The sequence below is a fragment of the Lolium perenne genome, chromosome 2 (genome assembly GCF_019359855.2).
Source record: "Lolium perenne isolate Kyuss_39 chromosome 2, Kyuss_2.0, whole genome shotgun sequence".
In the NCBI taxonomy this organism is placed as follows: domain Eukaryota; kingdom Viridiplantae; phylum Streptophyta; class Magnoliopsida; order Poales; family Poaceae; genus Lolium; species Lolium perenne.
The window spans coordinates 252,995,290-253,012,370 of NC_067245.2; the positions used below are offsets into that span (position 1 = coordinate 252,995,290).

The window sequence follows — 17,081 nt, forward strand, 5'->3', positions numbered from 1 at the left end:
CTTGTATTGAAAAGTTTCTATTGGCTCATCTTATGGATTCTTGTTTGAGTAAGAAATTCTTGGTACGGTTTTTCCTCAAATACATATCTCTATATCTTATTTGGGACACCGCTTGCTTCAAGTTATTCTAATCATTGCCGTGTGTGATTGTTTGACTAGTTGAAGCTATCAAGAATCTTCATCCGTGCATAGTGCTTAATTCTATATACTTATCCTATGCCTTTTATTGTGAAGTTGATCCTTACTACCATTGTCATTTCACCACCGGAAATTATTTCCAATATACTCATTGTCTTTGACAATTGATAACCTTGTATGTGGTTGAATTCATGGATCATCTTCACCTTGGATTGCTTCTTATTTACTTATTTTATTTCCAAGAAATCTTTGTTGCTCCCATTTGTCTTCCTTGTCCCTTTGAAAAATCTTTTGATAAATTCTCTTAATTCATATCAAGTGTTTGTTTTGGAAGACAAACCTTTTCCTTACGGTACATTGTGCCATTGTGAAAAGTGTAGAGGGTTTTGTTTATTTGTTTGAACCTTGCTCTTTTGGGAGTTTTGTTATCTCATTCTCTCTTACATGTTTTATTTGGTGAATGAGATAAATCTTTGAGCATGTTTGCTTTATTACATCCTTTATGCTCAATGGTCTCTTCTTAGTTCATTTGTTGAACTTTGTTGAACAAATCTTTTGTGATTTTCTTCTTAGATATAATTTGGATGACAAATTTGTTTTGTGACACCTTTATGCCTTATTCAATTCTTTTGGTGATTTGTCCAGAGTATATCTTTCTTGGATCTTTAAAAGTTTTGGTGCATGCTTATATGTAATTTGTTTATACTTGTAGCATGCTTTCTTTCTTTTGATCCATTATGTAGGATATACTCCATCAAATCCTAAATGGCTAAGATGTGCATGAAATTCAAATTTCATCTAAATATGCACATATTTATATGGAGTGTGTCCTATATATTGTGGTTAGTCTAACCATGTTGGACCCAATGAGTTTGGGGACCAAGATGTACTTGAATGATGTTTTAGGTACATTGGAGATGCAATGGAGGCTTGTCTCATCTATAAGGAAGGTGTGGTCACCATATGAGAATTGGAGTCAAGCTAGGATGATCGATGAACTCTTATCTACTACATCAAGCCATTGCTATCTCGGTAACAAGTATCTTATTCATGCATTCTCATATAGCATCCAACCTCTTGTAGGTTGTATCTTGGTATGAAATTATTTATTTGAAAATATTGCGGTTCTTGAAAAATCCTTGTTAAAGTAAAACTTCTTATTGAACATTTGAGTAATTTGAGAAGATGCATATGATAGGTTATATATATATCATATTTTATGATTCACCTATCACAAATATGCCCTCTAGCAATTTATTGCATATCAATTCCTCAAAGAGCTCTTGTGTGCAATATTGATGAATTTGTGAAATAAATCCATTTTTGTGATACTTGTTGCCTTTCTCAAAACACTCCAACTAGCTCTACTTCCCTTATTGTTAGTTGTAATGTTTTTGAGGTTTAACTTGGTTGAAGTTCATTCATATACCATAAGTGAAAATTGGAGCCATAGGCTATATATGCTTCTTAAGCAAACATCCTTGGTATATTTTATGACTTCATCTTGGATATCTTGTCTTATCTATTTTGTTAACCTCTTGTGTGTGCATGTTTCTTTATGGATCACTTTGTCCACTTTAGAAACTCATATACATAAGAGCGTTAATCCATCACCTTGATATCCTTGCTCTTTGCCGACCATCTTTTACCCCTTTTGTTTTAAGTGGGTTGGTAAAGAAAATTTATGAGTGCTTGGTTTATCTATTTTCTTCATGCACTCATATCTCGTATTTGTTGGACTAAAGTTGTTCTTGATAAGCATACTCTCTTTATCTTAGTTGTGTTCTAAATGATATATAGGGAGTGAGGATTCCATGTTTGTGCATATTGTATTCAAATGCAAACATTATAAATTGTGCACGAACCTTGGGGAGCTTTCTTATCTTATTTTAGAGCACTATATCTCTCTTATCATGATATCTTTGTTTTTCCAATTGGATCGTTGATTGCTTGCTTTATTTGTTGAAGCTCACTTCACCATGTTATCTTTATGCAATCTTTGATCCTCAATATAGTTTGACTTCCTTCAAGTATTCATCATTGGATATGTGCACTTGATTCCACTCAAATTATGAGAAGTGCACACTTTGGGGAGGAACTCATATTATATTGGCCTTCTAAATTTTTCACCCATTTTGACAATCGATGCCAATGGGGGAGAAGTTTAGAGGGTTTAAGGGAATGGTTTTATACTTAAGCTTGGTTTGTGCTTAAGTGTTTTGCCTCTCATGCATTCCATATTTATATGTCTTGCATGGTTGTATATATATAGTGGAAACTATCCCAATGGTTAATCTTGACAATATATGCAATGAATTCATGTTCATCACACGTGCATACATTGTGGGGGAGTTTTCTCTATATATATTGGTTCTACTCACATCCATTGCATTTGTTGTAGTTGTGTGAGTAGAGCCGGTTTTGATATGGACTAGTTGCTTTGTGTTACTTGACCATATCAAATACAACCTCTTGTATACAACTTATTCTCGGATAAGTTGCGTACTTGTCACTAATATTCATTATATAAACCCTCTTATTGTGGTTGTCATCAATTACCAAAATGGGGGAGATTGTAAGGGTATATTGCCCCTATGTGTGGTTTTGGTAATTAATGACAACCCCTATGGACTAATGTTTTCATTGAGTTTATATGAAGGAATATTCCATAGGTACTACTTGTTCTCCATGTGTTAGATTCAAGTATGGATGCCATGAAGATAAATGTATACCTTGTGTATTGGATCAAGAACATCGTATGAGAAGATACAAGGTTAAGTTGGACAAGTTCAAGATGAGTATCTTGAGTGGATCACATGCTTGAAGCTTGTTGTCCATTTGGTGATAATGGACATGTGAAGATGTGCATCAATGGGGCTTTCCCATCATAGTGTATGGGGGAGCATTTGTGAGTCTTCACGAAGCAACATTGGTCAAGTGTGGCATTCCGGCTTGAGTGAAGCTTGAAGAGTTATCATCAAGATCAAGCGGGATGCGCAAGGCAAAGGTATGGCCTTGCTAGGTTTTCCTTTTACCGGTCTCAAGGTGGATGTTGGGAGACCGGATTATAGGATAGATAGCCGCACTATTAAGAGGGGCTTTCGGTTGAGTAACTTGATCACATCGTCTTAGGGAGCTCAATCCTTTGCATACTTTGCATATCCTTATTGCTTCTTGGTGTTTATCTGTGTGAGGTTCTTGAGCTTGTTGCTAGCTTTACAACAAGCCCAAGTTCATCGAAGCGGTATCCGCATGCATCTTCTATTGCGTTTTCGAGTTTGGACGTCTTCACCTTTTCTTGACGGTGGGAGACTCCCTCTCTAAAATCATCTAAAAATGTTATGTGAGGAGTCTCCATATTTCCAGTTTTTGTTGGGGTTCTATTCGTCGTTATCTTTCCAACAAAATTGGTTTCATGTTAATCGGAGTTCGGGAGCAATAGTTATTAAAGAAGAGGTAAAAGAGAAAAAGAAAAAGAAAAGAAGAAAAGGGGGAGGCGGCCGGTTGCCGCCGGCCTGCCGGACCGCATGCCGGCCCACCCGGTCGACCGGGCGGCCACCGGCCCACGCGCCAGCCTGGCCCAGCTCCTCCGGTCAGACCGGACTTCAACCGGCCCACGCGCCGGCCTCTCCCCAGCGCAGCCCGTGACCGGTCTTGGGCCAGTCCGCGACCGGCCCAGCCAGCTGCTCCTCCGGTCCGACCGGAATCCGGACCGGGCCGCCTCCACGCGCCTTGGCCCACGCGGCCTCGCTGCTCCCGCGCGCTGTGGCAAATCGGCCGCCGCCGCGCTGTGCACCACTCCCGGTCGGTGGGCCGGTCCGGCTGACAGGCCACCGGCCTCTCCGGCCCAGGATCCGGTCTGCCGGCCTGCTGACCGGCTGGGCGACTTTTTTAGGCGTTTTTTATGCGTTTTCCACCCCATTTCTTCCCCAACGGTTATTTCTCTTCTTGGACTATAAATAGCCCTTCTTCCACCTTGAGCAACAACTTCTTCCCCTTTCTCTCACCTCCATTGTTGCATTTGAAGAAGTTGCTCTCTCTCTTGTTCCCCCCCATGATTCTTGCTCATATTTGAGGATTTGAGAGAGGAGATCTAGATCTACACTTCCACCAAACCATTTCTTCTCTAAGTGAGGGAATCTCTTGGGATCTAGATCTTGGAGTCTTTGGTTGACTTTCCCCCTTGTTCTTCCTCTCCAATCTCATCCTAGCATTCGTTGCTTTGGTGGGATTTGAGTGTGAAGGACTTGAACACCTCCGGTGTTCTTGCTTTGCATCATTGCATAGTGTTGAGCTCTCCACCACGATTTGTTCGAGTGAGAGACCGTGAGCTTGTTACTCTTGGAGGGTGACCTCCTAGTTGGCTTGGTGATTGGTGCTCCGGTGATCTCTTCAAGAAGATTGTGAAGAGGCCCGGGCTTCTCCTTCGTGGAGCTTGTGAAGTGGTTGTGGAGCTTGCCATCTCCGGAGCGGAGGAAAAGCTAACCATAAGGAAGGGGCCATTATCCTTCGTGGGTGTGGTTCGGAGAATAGGGTGAGCCTTCGTGGCGCGGGGAATCCTTCGTGGGACCTCCACTCCTCCAAACGTGACGTACCTTGTTGCAAAGCAAGGGAACACGGGAATACATCCTCGTCTCCGCGTGCCTCGGTTATTTCTATACCCGAGCTCTCTTTCCTTGTGATAGCCATCGTGCTTGAAGTATATATATATATATATCTTGCTATCACTTGTGCTACATATATCTTGTGCCTATCTTGCTTAGCTCTAGTTGCTATTGTTACACTTAGTTGAGCCTAGCATATTTAGGGTTTGTGCTTGTAAACTAAACGATAGTTTAATTCCGCATTCTTACAAGACAAATCCGCGAGAGTTTGTAATTGCCTATTCACCCCCCCCTCTAGGCGACATCTCGATCTTTCAGAGATGGAGCCCCCACCGGGGTTCACGTCGACCCCGATGCACGCATGATGCCATGGGTCATGCCGCGTCCGCCTGCACCCAATGGTGCGCCTCCCGTCGCGCTGCACCGCCGCCGTCGCTAAGGACCTACGCTCCTGGTCCGCCTCCTCCACCCGGATTTGGAGTGCGACCTCCTCGAGGACCAACCGGCGCCTGCACGCGTCCTGTTCCTCCTTAGACTGGGCCGCTGTCCATCCACCCAATCGTAAGTACCTTCAATCGACTACTTCTCCCTTGTTTACATCGACTAGGTGACATTGTACATGTGAATGTAGCTAGGAATGTAGATAGGATTCATGACAATGTGCATGCGTGTTGTTGACAGTGCTTATGCTTGCCCATGGCATTCTCAATCACCATCATGGACTTCACAATGTCAAGTTCATGACAGTGCTTGAGATTGGCATTGACATTATCCATGAAATTGCTGATTTGTGCTTGTCAATCTCAAGCATCTGTCAATGCCAGTCTGAAGCACCATGATTGGCTTCTGCATGCTTGTTCATGGCATTGCTTGCTTGTGCTTGTGCTTGTCCATGACATTTCTTGCTTGTGTTTGTGCATGCTTGTCCATGCCATTGCTTGCTTGTGCTTGTGCATGCTTGTCCATGTCATTGCTTGCTTGTGCTTTGCATGCTTGTTCATGCCATTGCTTGCTTGTGCTTCTGCATGCTTGTCCATGCCATTGCTTTCTTCTGCTTATGCATGCTTATCCATGGCATTGTTTGATTGTGCTTGTGCTTGTCCATGCCATTGCTTGTTTGTGCTTTTGCATGTTTGTCCATGTCATTGCTTGCTTGTGCTTCTGTATGCTTGTGCTTGTGCTTGGCAATGGCATTACTTGCTTGTGCTTGGCAATGACATTGCTTGCTTGTGCTTGTGCAGAACTGGCCCTTCCTGAAAGTGTTATCAGAAAGGCCCATACTGGGCGCTATCGACATGGTCGTCCGTGTCCAGCTGCGTGATCCCAACGTAGCGTTCATGGAAGCCCACCACCAGATCACAGCGCCGATGGTTCACGCCGGCCGTCCTACTGACCTGGGGCACGCTGCCAGGCTGTGTCTGTCGGCGTTCTTCGTGCAGGTGGAGAGCCACGACCTCCGTGCCCTCGTTGTCCCGCCGTACATGGAGCAGCCTCTGATCACCAAGTACAAGCTCAAGAACAATGGCCTCCCGGTGAAAGTCTGTTTGTATTTGGGGCAGCGTTGCAAATGGAAGGTGCAGCTGCAATGGATAGGCCGGCGCGTCGGGTTCATCAAGTCCTAGAGCGAGTTCGTCGCCAGGATTTTGCTGCACGTCGACGATCGTCTTCACCCCTCAGGACGACGGCTTCAAGGTCGACGTCTTCAGGAAGGAGACATCCTGCTCCAGCGTTCGGCTGCAAGAGGCACCGCGAGAGCCCTTTTGCTAATCCTCGTCGTTAAGGTGTTGTTGCTCCATCGATGCCTCTGTTTATGTCTGATCCTGTAGTTGTGCTGGCATCTAGGAGGCTGTTAAACACTTCTTTTGTGCATATCTCACTGTTGTGCTGGCCTCTAGGAGGCTGTTGAACACTACTTTTGGACCTGGGTAGTCTGCCCCTAGGTTTAGGCAAGCGTCTTACCACTCTAACGCTAGATTGGTAACTGTTAAGTACTATGTTCGTGGTGTACAAGTGTTTGATGTGCTTATGATCGTGTTTGAGCAGTTTGTGTGCCAATATATGATGGTAAGGTCACAAAAAATGGCAACCAAACACATGTACCGTGGCTGAACAGAGATGGACCGTTGTATTCAGGCATCCAAACAATTTAGTTCGGCCGGTGCAGCACAGGTTACAAAACGATGGGCCATTGCAGCACAGGTTACAAAACAATGAGCCGAAATGGCCCGCGGCCCGTTCGCGACGCACAGGGTTCGTCTCGCTGCGCCAGTCACAGGTACCAAACGGGCCTTTAACGTCCGGCGTCGCCCCATGGTGCTGGGTTTTGATAGCCTGACGTCATGAGATCTAGTACAGTAGAGACGCTCTTTCTGCTTGTCGAGAAGGCGACAACTGAGGGACCTGACCTGCTATCGCGTACTGGTGTCATGTGATCCTCTTCTGCTTCTGCCGCCGGGAAGACTCTTCACGAGTCCATCCAAACATCACGGGCGCAAGCCGGCTTCTGCGTCGTATGCCGGTACACTGCCTGAGATTCCTCTACTGCATGTGGGTCCGTAGACTTCATGTGAGCACAGTAAGTAGGTACTGTACTTAAATTATGCTCCTCATAACATGGAAAAAAGGTACACTGGGTTTAGGTTTCCAACAGCATTTTAACAACTCAGGTTTCCATAAATAACAAGTTGAAATTACTGAAAGAACCTCAAACAACAAGTCGAGCGCAGAACAGAATAGGTAGGCATTCCTTTTGGCACAAATCAAAGAACTCTCATGGTGACACTACATACATCCACGCGATAGAGTGGAGGCTGAGCTCCCCAGGTCTCGAAGTTGCGTCTACACTTTAGACTACGGCGGGGCACTGATTGTCACTATTTTCTTCTACACATCTCGTACGGGGTCAGGCACAACAGGGTTTACCTTGCGCCACCCTTCTTTCTCCCGAGAAGATCAGCCCGGCGCTTTGCCTCCGTCTCCGCCGTCTGGACGTAGAACTCAGCCCCGAGCATGTCGTTTATCTTGACATTCGATGACAGGCTTGCTTCGGCGGTCTGAATTATCAGCTCGATGGTCAGAGTGAACCCCAGGGCTGAAAGCACGCGCGCAGCGTTGGCGAGCCTGCAGATATGTTTCCTAGTTTCCATTGGGGTAAAAGTCTCCACCTCAGCGCTCAGCTTCTCTTGGTCTTCGTTAAAAGTGGTAATTTCGTTCACCACAACATGCTCGCCGACCCAGATGAAACCGTTGCAGCCAAGGATCAAGTCGACGTCGTACTGCTCCAGGTGATGGAAGTGCTGCTTCCGCCGTTTTACCAAATACGGAGGTACTGTGAGCAATTGACCCCTCTTAAGCTGCATAAAGAAAATCAAAACAATTCAATAACAAGTTTTAACACATTGATATTGACAATGTTAGCTCTGGAAAGGTGAGACTAGTAAACTGAGATTCAAGTCATGTACTGTAGTCTGTAATCATTATCAACACTACAAAAAATATGTGGTGTCTCTCTATGAACTAGTTCATTAGCCTGCTTTACATTACTGCACTGGGAATCAACATGAAACAGCTTTTCAATGCACAGAAAAGAGCTTAGTTACATCACTGAGGAAAATGTTAGGAGCTCTGCCTATTCGTTAAAGAAGTTTGAAATAGTTACAAGAGCCGCATTGTAAAGGGCAGCAGTTCGGCATAGCAACTTTGGGTAAAAGGAACAGATTCATTGCATAGAAAGGCAGCGTAAGACTGTAGCCTAAACTGGTAGGGCACTGTGCAATAATAATAGCTGGCAAAGAGTTGGTCTGGCATCTACCTTTCCATATTTTTGACTCCTTGCTTGTAGGTGAAGAGATCCATCATGTTGGAAACCACGAACTTCAGCCTGATGATTGATTATATCCAAAGTATCAGCATCAGGTTTTGAACAGTATTAATCCAGTACAAAAACAAAACAAAAAAAAGTGACAAACTATAAAAGATGGCAAAGGGCATAGACGAGCCATGTTTCCAGTGTCATGAAGTTCCCTAACGAAAAAAGTAAATATAAAATGCTCGAAGCTTGGATACATGAATAAATTAAAGGTAGGGAAAAACAGAATGCTTAATCAGGGAAACCCTGTGTATCACCAAATGCAACCATTCCACATTAGAACTAGAATGAATAATGCTGGTAGTCCTGTAAGCAGATATGGAAATTTTGAAGAAAACACAACACAGTGCATACAGCCAAATATAGAAACAGAAAAAGTCACAAATTTCATAATTCAGCGATAAGATAATTTTGTTATAAAATAAATTAGATTAATTTCAGCATCAAATGAAACCAATTTATTGTTCCCACAGTATAATCCATGAGGGTTCACTATCACCAAAGGTCAAAGATTTGGCACATAAGTATCAGGTTTAAACCTAATACATCCAGGTGACTTGTAATCAGCTGGGACAGATGCACATGTCTACTGCTCTGTCACACTTGATGCAATAGATGCAACTTTTTTGCCGTCCTTCAAGCTCTGAAGATGACTCTTGATGTGGTTATCCCTAGTATTGTATCTGTGTTGTTACCACTTACCATGCCACCAAAACTATCAGTTGGGGGGCGAGGGATGCCGGACGTGGTACATATATTGTTCATGCAAGGCGCCTAGATAAATTGACGCGACGTAGAAAGTAGAGGGGAGGTACTGGTATCTTAGGTCCTGTGAAGTGTGTTACGCATAATAATAATGTTTAAGTGTCTTTCTTTTGGTTAGGTACTATTTTTGGTATGTCTTTTATTCAGTGGGAGTTATCTTTCAGTCCTTGTACAAGTACGAGCAGTTACTGCAGTCTATAAGCATGTAGGCTTTCTGGTTTTAGTTGCAGGTGAGCTACTAGTCATTTTGATGCCTATACAATGGGAACAATCGCTGTGGACTAGTAGCGAGATACTGAGAATGATTGCTCAAACTGGCAACCAAAAGCAGAAGAAAATACTCCAGGACTAATAAACAGATTTGCAGTGAACAAGTTCAGAGATATATCCAAGCTGAAGCTGGTTATGACATTGCTCATGCATACATGGTGCCCACAGGATAGATATATAAGCAACTAACATAAAATTATTCGTAGAGAAAGAGGAAGCAGTGTGATACTTACACAGACAACATCATTTTCTTCAAATATACTCCGCATGTTAAGCTCATCAACCGCAGTTCTCCTTCTCTAATAGTGGGATGCAAAAGAATAAGATCAATAACAATAATATATGGAGAGGAGTCACTAGTGACATTTGTAAGTTGTAACGTACTACTGATGACAGTCATTGAGCTCTTTAAACGTGATGTAACATTTAAGCAGGAAACTGAAGTTTCTTGGTCACCAATGTGCTCTGAATATATCTATGTGTGTGACAGTGTGGTACAAATTTACTGTAAAGGTCAGCTAGAAAGGTGCTATGAGGCATGTTGAAATATCTATTGATATAGCACATGCCATTATTTCTCTTCTAATTGTATTCCAAGGATATCCCAGTCTTCAGCTGACACATCAAATTTGGGTGTTACAGGATAAAGGTGCAGAACGGCATACCTGTATTCCATCAGGCAAGTTCATAGAAGAAAGCATCAAAACAGCATCTTGGCTAAAGTTTATCTCCAACCTCCAACGCTTGGGAGCAATCTAGAGAAGAAAAATATCAACATAGTAACTTATATGTTTGTCAGAAATGAAAGACATTGTTCACGTGTGTCCATCCAGAACAAGCATAGTAGTAAATCACATTCTGATGGCATGAGTCTAATAACAGCTAGGTTTAGTCACACTCTCCGACTAGTCAGTCCAACATGTAACCAAGAGTACATAATTAGAGCTGCCAGTTCTAAACATATGGAAAACCAATTTTCCAATCCATATGTTATACGGATCTGACTGAACACATTTACGCATCAACAATTTCTAACAACATCGAATAAGACTAGCTGTTTGGAACTCAAGCTTTAGGCCAAAATGTAGAGCATCCGCAAGGTGTATTCCTAGCAGATACCATGCTAGAAAAATGAGATGAACATTGAAAGAGTGACAGAAACTGTGCATACCTCAATGACACGGCCAACTATGATATCGCCAACCTCCGGCTTATACCTGATAAGGCCAAAGAGAATAAAATGAGCCCTTAGGGTAGGAAAATTAATTACATGATACAGTGCTTTATTCCTGCCCTATAAGCCAATTATAATATAACAAGTCAAAATGAACCCAAAAACCTACGGGTTAAGTCAGCACAAATCATAAACAGGTAAACACCCCGCCCTAATCCAACACACCCTAGCATTTCAGTATGAAACTACAGCACCTCACCCAGTCACCCTGACCCCACCAATCCATTCATACTTACACCGTTATACTCAGTACGATAGTAATGCCACAGCATTGCAAGGAGGATTATCCAACACGAACACAAAACGAGATCGCTGGAAACTGACACGGCAGCGAATTGGAGGGAGAGAATACCTCGCGCGGAGGGTCCGCACGTAGACGAGCTTGTTGACCCGCTCCACGACGCCACAGAGCGTCGCCACCACCTCCCCATCCTGATCCGTTGTACCATGCCCTCTGCACAAAAGAAACGCACGCACCCACAAAAAAAACCCAATTAGTCCACCACCAAGCACGAGCGGGGAAATGGAAAGAGACGGTAAAGTTTTACTTGAGGATATTGTCCTCGTGGTTGACGGGGATGGTGTCCGCGACGGTGACGGCGGCGGCGGATGCGGCCGCGGGGGCGAGGGTCTGGAGCTCGAGGAGCGCGGCCGCGAGCCGGACCCTCTGGGTCTGGTTCAGAGGGAGGTGTAGGTCTCTCATGGCCCGCGTGCTGTCTCGACGAGACGGAGGAAGAGCCGGAGGGTCGGCGGCGGCCGGCGGACGGGACAGTCGACGGCGAAGACGAGCAAAAACCCTAGTAAAACCTGACCAGCCGGCAACCGACTGTCCGCGCTAGAAAGCCGCTTGGTTTGGCCAGCCCAGCAGTAGAATTGGGCTTTAAACTGGAGAATGGTGGACGGAGAGGGTCCAGACAGATTTTGGGCCTGATTTTTGTGCGTACCAGCCCAGTTTCCCGTTGTTTGTTTGGTTTTTGGCAACAAAAAAAAAACAAGTGTGCTGCTTGGAGCTATTTGTTTGGTTCCTGGCAAAAAAGCAAAATAATTAAGATTCAAGGAGCTCAATTATAGTGCCCATTTACAAGAGTGCTGGATGGAGCTTAAATGACACTAACATGGATTAACACTATCGTTGCGCCATCGAATTGCACGGGTCCTAATGCGGAGGGCAAGGCGAGGAGTTGGGTAACACTCGCCGGAAGTTCCTGGAGGAGCACGATGGACGTATCATGGCAAGGGTGTGTTGTGGCGACGTCGCCAACCGGATGCCCAAGACTTTCTCCCCTAAATAAAGACACGAATAAGATCTTAAAATAAAAGTAACAAATGTGGTGCAAAGAAAGAATACTACGTACAAAAAATACCAAGAGCGAAGATATTTCATTATTCCTGCCATATTTGTTTTCCTTCGGAAGGTTCGGTTTGCGATGTCTCTAGAGATATTTCCTTGGCATTGTTTCTACGCGGGGTTTAGAGATATTGGATGGAGATAATCAGTATCTAGAGTCCAGCGCCCTGTTTGTCAACCGGTGTCGAACTCTGTTGTGAGAAGGACGCCTCTTTTCGCTGGAAATGACAGGCGACGCATCCATGTCCACATTTCCCACCATGAAATTCCATTGGCAGGATTTATATATGTCAACTAGATGATACCCCGCGCGTTGCTGCGGGACATGCAATTTTTCGTGAAATCAAATTTGAGCTTAAATTATGCACCAAAATAATCAAAAACATGCTAGGAATGTGTTGACTACCATACTCGTGGACGTTAACTCAAATAGAGCTAATTGTAGGAGATATTACATACAAAATGAATCTAAATTGCTCATGTTAACCATCCTTCAAATTCTAATTTAGCATTGAAATAAAAGAACTAAACGTGATCATAAGTGTCTTGTGAAAACAGTTTAAATAACATAACCCATGGTATCTCAGTTGTCTCCTGAAATTCAGATGCACCTCAAGGGGGATACTAATGCTCTCCTTCCCGTCCAAAATTGACCTCTCCAAATGGTGATACTTTTGCTGCGTCAAATTAAAAAAAAAGGTTTAGTTGGGGGTCAAAATTCCCATTGCTTTGTATATTTGCAAATGCAAATATGTGAAATTAGTTTCATAACTCAGATAATTCCAACTCGTGTGGAGAGGCCCAAATACACTTCCATCTTCACTTACAACCTTGGATAAAAAAGAAAATACAGTAACACAATAGTAATGTATGGTTTGTTGCTTAATAGTTGTCAGATTTGCTAAAATAGAATATGCGTTGTGAAGTATCCTTCCCGGCCTCGCATCTCACTGGGCATGAAAGGATCAAAAGGACGATATCCTTCGTTGCCAATCAAACAAAAAGAAATAACCAACCAGGAACCAAACTTTCTTTGTAAATTATTATGGTACTAATTATTCCCATTCTAATACCTTCGTTCAAGAGGGCATACGAACTTGGTGTTCCAACCTTTACACGACCATTGTTTTTCCTTGCCTGGTAGCTCCCGCGCTGATTGTAATTTGTAAACGTTCATCGTCTTGCCACCAGCGCCTCCTTGCCGCGACTTCAAGGACTCATCCGCTTGTCTCGCATAAGAGAGCTGCATCTGAGAAGATAGCTCGTCAAGTTCATACCTCTCACAATTGGGTTGCAAGCAAGATCGAGGAAGCAGTGGAACACTAACTTTACAGAAACCAAGTGCGTACTAATGGGTAATGGCGCTGTTGCCGGAAAAGTCGAATATCTTTGAAGCCAGAGCGCAATCTGACGAACTGAAATACATAAGCTCGGGAATAGGAAAAAATACGGAAGGCTGAAAATTTAGGAGAACACCCAGCTACCTTCCGAGGAGGCCGATGACGAAGATGAATAGGCGAGCAGGCCGACGCGCCTGATGACTGCACATGCAGGTTTTTTAGCGCCTAGGCAGTTGCGACTCAATTAGATGGAGCAATTTCTTTTCTATTTATAGGGTAATGGATGTCAATGTCGATGAACGCTGAGATTCTTGTGTTCGTTTCAGGCAATTTATCGCCGGGGGATGGTGCGTCGTGGAAGCCAAGGAGATAGTGACGGCGTTAATGGTCGATCGTAATCAGAGGGGGAGATGAAGCGGATTTCCTATACACCGACCAGGTCGGCGCGTACCGCGCGCCGCACACCCCCCCGCGCGGTACGGGCCGGCCCAGTTCAGGTGTTGGGCCAGTTGGCCGCTTTTTTTCTGAGTCATTTTTCTGTTCTGTTTTTTTTTATTTCTGTTTCTTTTTCATTTCTGTTTTTTTCATTTCTGTTTCTTTTTTCGTTTTTAATATTTAATATTTTAAATTTTACTATATTTTTGAATGTAAAATGTTCTAACTAAAAAAATTCGAGAAAATTTCAAATTCGAAAATTGTTCAAGTATAAAATTGTTCAAATGCGAAAATTGTTCAAGTATAAAAATTGTTCAAGTATAAAAATTGTTCAAATTCGAAAATTGTTCACATATAAAAAATAATATTTTTTTGAAAAATATTTTTTCCGATTTAAATTTTGTTCTAATTTAAAATTTGTTCCAATTTAAAATTTGTTCTAATTTGAAAATTGTTCCAACCTGAAAAATGTTCAAATTTTGAAAATATTTAAATTTCTAAAAAAACTAAAATAATTTTAAAAAATCGGGTCTAAAAAGAATCATCTTTTAGAAAACGTAAAAAGAAAAATTAACCAGAAAAAACGAAAAAGCAAAAAAAACAAAAAAACAGGAGTGGGAATATGTTGGGCCGGCCCAACAACCCGCCTGGGGGTGTGCGGCGCCTGGTCCGCGCCGACCAGGTCGGCGTACAGCACCCCCCCTGCGCCCGGATTTCCTATACACCGACCAGGTCGGCGCGTACCGCGCGCCGCACACCCCCCCGCGCGGTACGGGCCGGCCCAGTTCGGGTGTTGGGCCAGTTGGCCGCTTTTTTTCTGAGTCATTTTTCTGTTCTGTTTTTTTTTATTTCTGTTTCTTTTTCATTTCTGTTTTTTTCATTTCTGTTTCTTTTTTCGTTTTTAATATTTAATATTTTAAATTTTACTATATTTTTGAATGTAAAATGTTCTAACTAAAAAAATTCGAGAAAATTTCAAATTCGAAAATTGTTCAAGTATAAAATTGTTCAAATGCGAAAATTGTTCAAGTATAAAAATTGTTCAAATTCAAAAATTGTTCAAGTATAAAAATTGTTCAAATTCGAAAATTGTTCACATATAAAAAATAATATTTTTTGAAAAATATTTTTTCCGATTTAAATTTTGTTCTAATTTAAAATTTGTTCCAATTTAAAATTTGTTCTAATTTGAAAATTGTTCCAACCTGAAAAATGTTCAAATTTTGAAAATATTTAAATTTCTAAAAAAACTAAAATAATTTTAAAAAATCGGGTCTAAAAAGAATCATCTTTTAGAAAACGTAAAAAGAAAAATTAACCAGAAAAAACGAAAAAGCAAAAAAAACAAAAAAACAGGAGTGGGAATATGTTGGGCCGGCCCAACAACCCGCCTGGGGGTGTGCGGCGCCTGGTCCGCGCCGACCAGGTCGGCGTACAGCACCCCCCGAGATGAAGGGTGTGCGAGTCGACTTGACATTGAACGTGGGCTAGCTTTGTTTCATCACGGGCTATATGTGCTCGTTTATGTGCCCAGGTTGATCATGGGCTATATGCCTAGGTTCAAGTTCAAACCTTCCACGGCCCACGTGCAATAGGAAGTCTGGGACAGATCAGATGGGCAGACATGTGTGGCCCAGTTCATACGTGCACAGCAAGTGTGGGATCGATCGGCAGGCTGAATAAAAGGTGACGTGGCTGCAGGAGAATCCAGCAAAATGGGGTAGTGGGGGACTCCTATTTAGAGATAAAAGATATGTTGAGTGTCATGCATTGCTTCTTGTAGTTCGGACGGCGACCCTGCGAAAAGAACACTGGTAGTGACGCTTGAGCACCGCCGATATCTAGCAGCCTGCGTGTGTGGCTCTTGCTAGGCCACTTGCCCGACCCGGTCTGTCTTCATCGGTCTGAACCAAACTCTAGTGAATCTAGCCGCGTCTGCTACCGTATGCTGTCATATATCCATTTCATGGACTCTGAAGTTGAAATATTGTTATCAGGGTCACCACTCTATCAGCGGGTAGAACTGTACGTGCAACGCAACAGTTTGCTTTTAGGCGCCCATCCTGTTCACGGGACCTGTATCACTAAGAGCATCTCCAGCCGCGTCCCCCAAAGGGACTTGGGGCGCGCCGGACAAAAAAAGCGTTCCAGCCGCGTCCCCCAAAGCGCATTTTTGTCCGGCGCGACCCGATACGGTGTCCGGCGCCCCGAGCCCGTCCCCGTCCCACAGGGGATGCACCGGGGACGCCGGACACAACGAAAAGCGAGGCGGGGAGTGGCGGGGCCCTACCTTTGGTAAAGCGACGTTAATGGCGTCCCTGTTTTCCCAGGCGACGCAAGGACGCATCTCGTCGTGCATGGCCGCGTGGCCGTCCGCGCCGGAGTTATTGCGTGCAACCACCCGTTGCCGCCGCTGTTTTAAGACGCCCTGCAGTTCTCGTCGCTCACAATCCTTCTCGTCGCCGCCGCCTCCCCCCTCCCAGATCTTCTCCTCGCCGCTCCAAAAATGTCGAGCTCGTCCTCCCGCAAGAACGCCGCGGTGAACGGCTTCGGCCGCGGTAGCCTCACCGTGCCGGAGGCGTGGGCGCTGTACCACGCCCGGTATCCAGTCCCGCCGGACATGCGGCTGCCAAGCAGCGGCGGCTGGAAGATGGTCGTGAACGGCATTGGCGTCCCGCCGCCGCCGAAGCCGGGCACGGATCAATGGAGGGACGCCATCAAGGCCCGGCGGGCTCAACTCACCGCCGAGGAGCGGTTGGATCCAACGTGGGCGGTCAACAACAACGACGCCTGGTGGACGACGTACTTCAAGGCGAAGTACGACGTCGAGATGCACAGCACCGACAACCTCGTCGGCGGCCCCAACAGCTGGAACAAGGACGACCGCGCCCTGTTCTGGGGCGTTCCGGGGCGCACCCTCGACAACGTCATCCGCGGCATCCGCAACGGCGCTCCAAGGTTGGAGATGGCGTCGTCGCCGCCGCCGTCTCCTCAATGGCAGTCGAGGAGGACGACGTACTCGTCCTCCTCGCAATCTTCTTCCTCGGGACCGGCGCGATCGACGCCGTCCTCGTCGTAC

The 17,081-nt window shown here is 44.4% G+C and overlaps 1 protein-coding gene across 1 annotated transcript; it reads right to left on the reverse strand.

Annotated features, from left to right (window-relative positions):
* Positions 1-7,394: 7,394 nt before the first annotated feature.
* On the reverse strand, positions 7,395-11,701 carry LOC127335622 (exosome complex component RRP4 homolog). Its single transcript, XM_051362340.2, has 7 exons — positions 11,428-11,701; positions 11,232-11,333; positions 10,817-10,862; positions 10,311-10,400; positions 9,879-9,944; positions 8,554-8,622; positions 7,395-8,095 (listed from the first exon to the last, which is right to left on the reverse strand). The coding sequence occupies exons 1-7, from the start codon at positions 11,580-11,582 to the stop codon at positions 7,661-7,663; spliced, it is 963 nt and encodes a 320-aa protein (XP_051218300.1). The 5' UTR covers positions 11,583-11,701; the 3' UTR covers positions 7,395-7,660.
* Positions 11,702-17,081: the final 5,380 nt, after the last annotated feature.

What these genes read in the sequence shown, in the direction of transcription:
- LOC127335622 (XM_051362340.2), bottom strand. Translation starts at nt 11,582, where the DNA reads ATGAGAGACCTACACCTCCCTCTGAACCAGACCCAGAGGGTCCGGCTC. An exon ending in CACGAGGACAATATCCTCAA is followed by an intron (nt 11,334 to 11,427) that starts GTAAAACTTTAC and finishes TCTTTTGTGCAG; the next exon opens with AGGGCATGGTACAACGGATC. An exon ending in AAGAAAATGATGTTGTCTGT is followed by an intron (nt 8,623 to 9,878) that starts GTAAGTATCACA and finishes ATCAATCATCAG; the next exon opens with GCTGAAGTTCGTGGTTTCCA.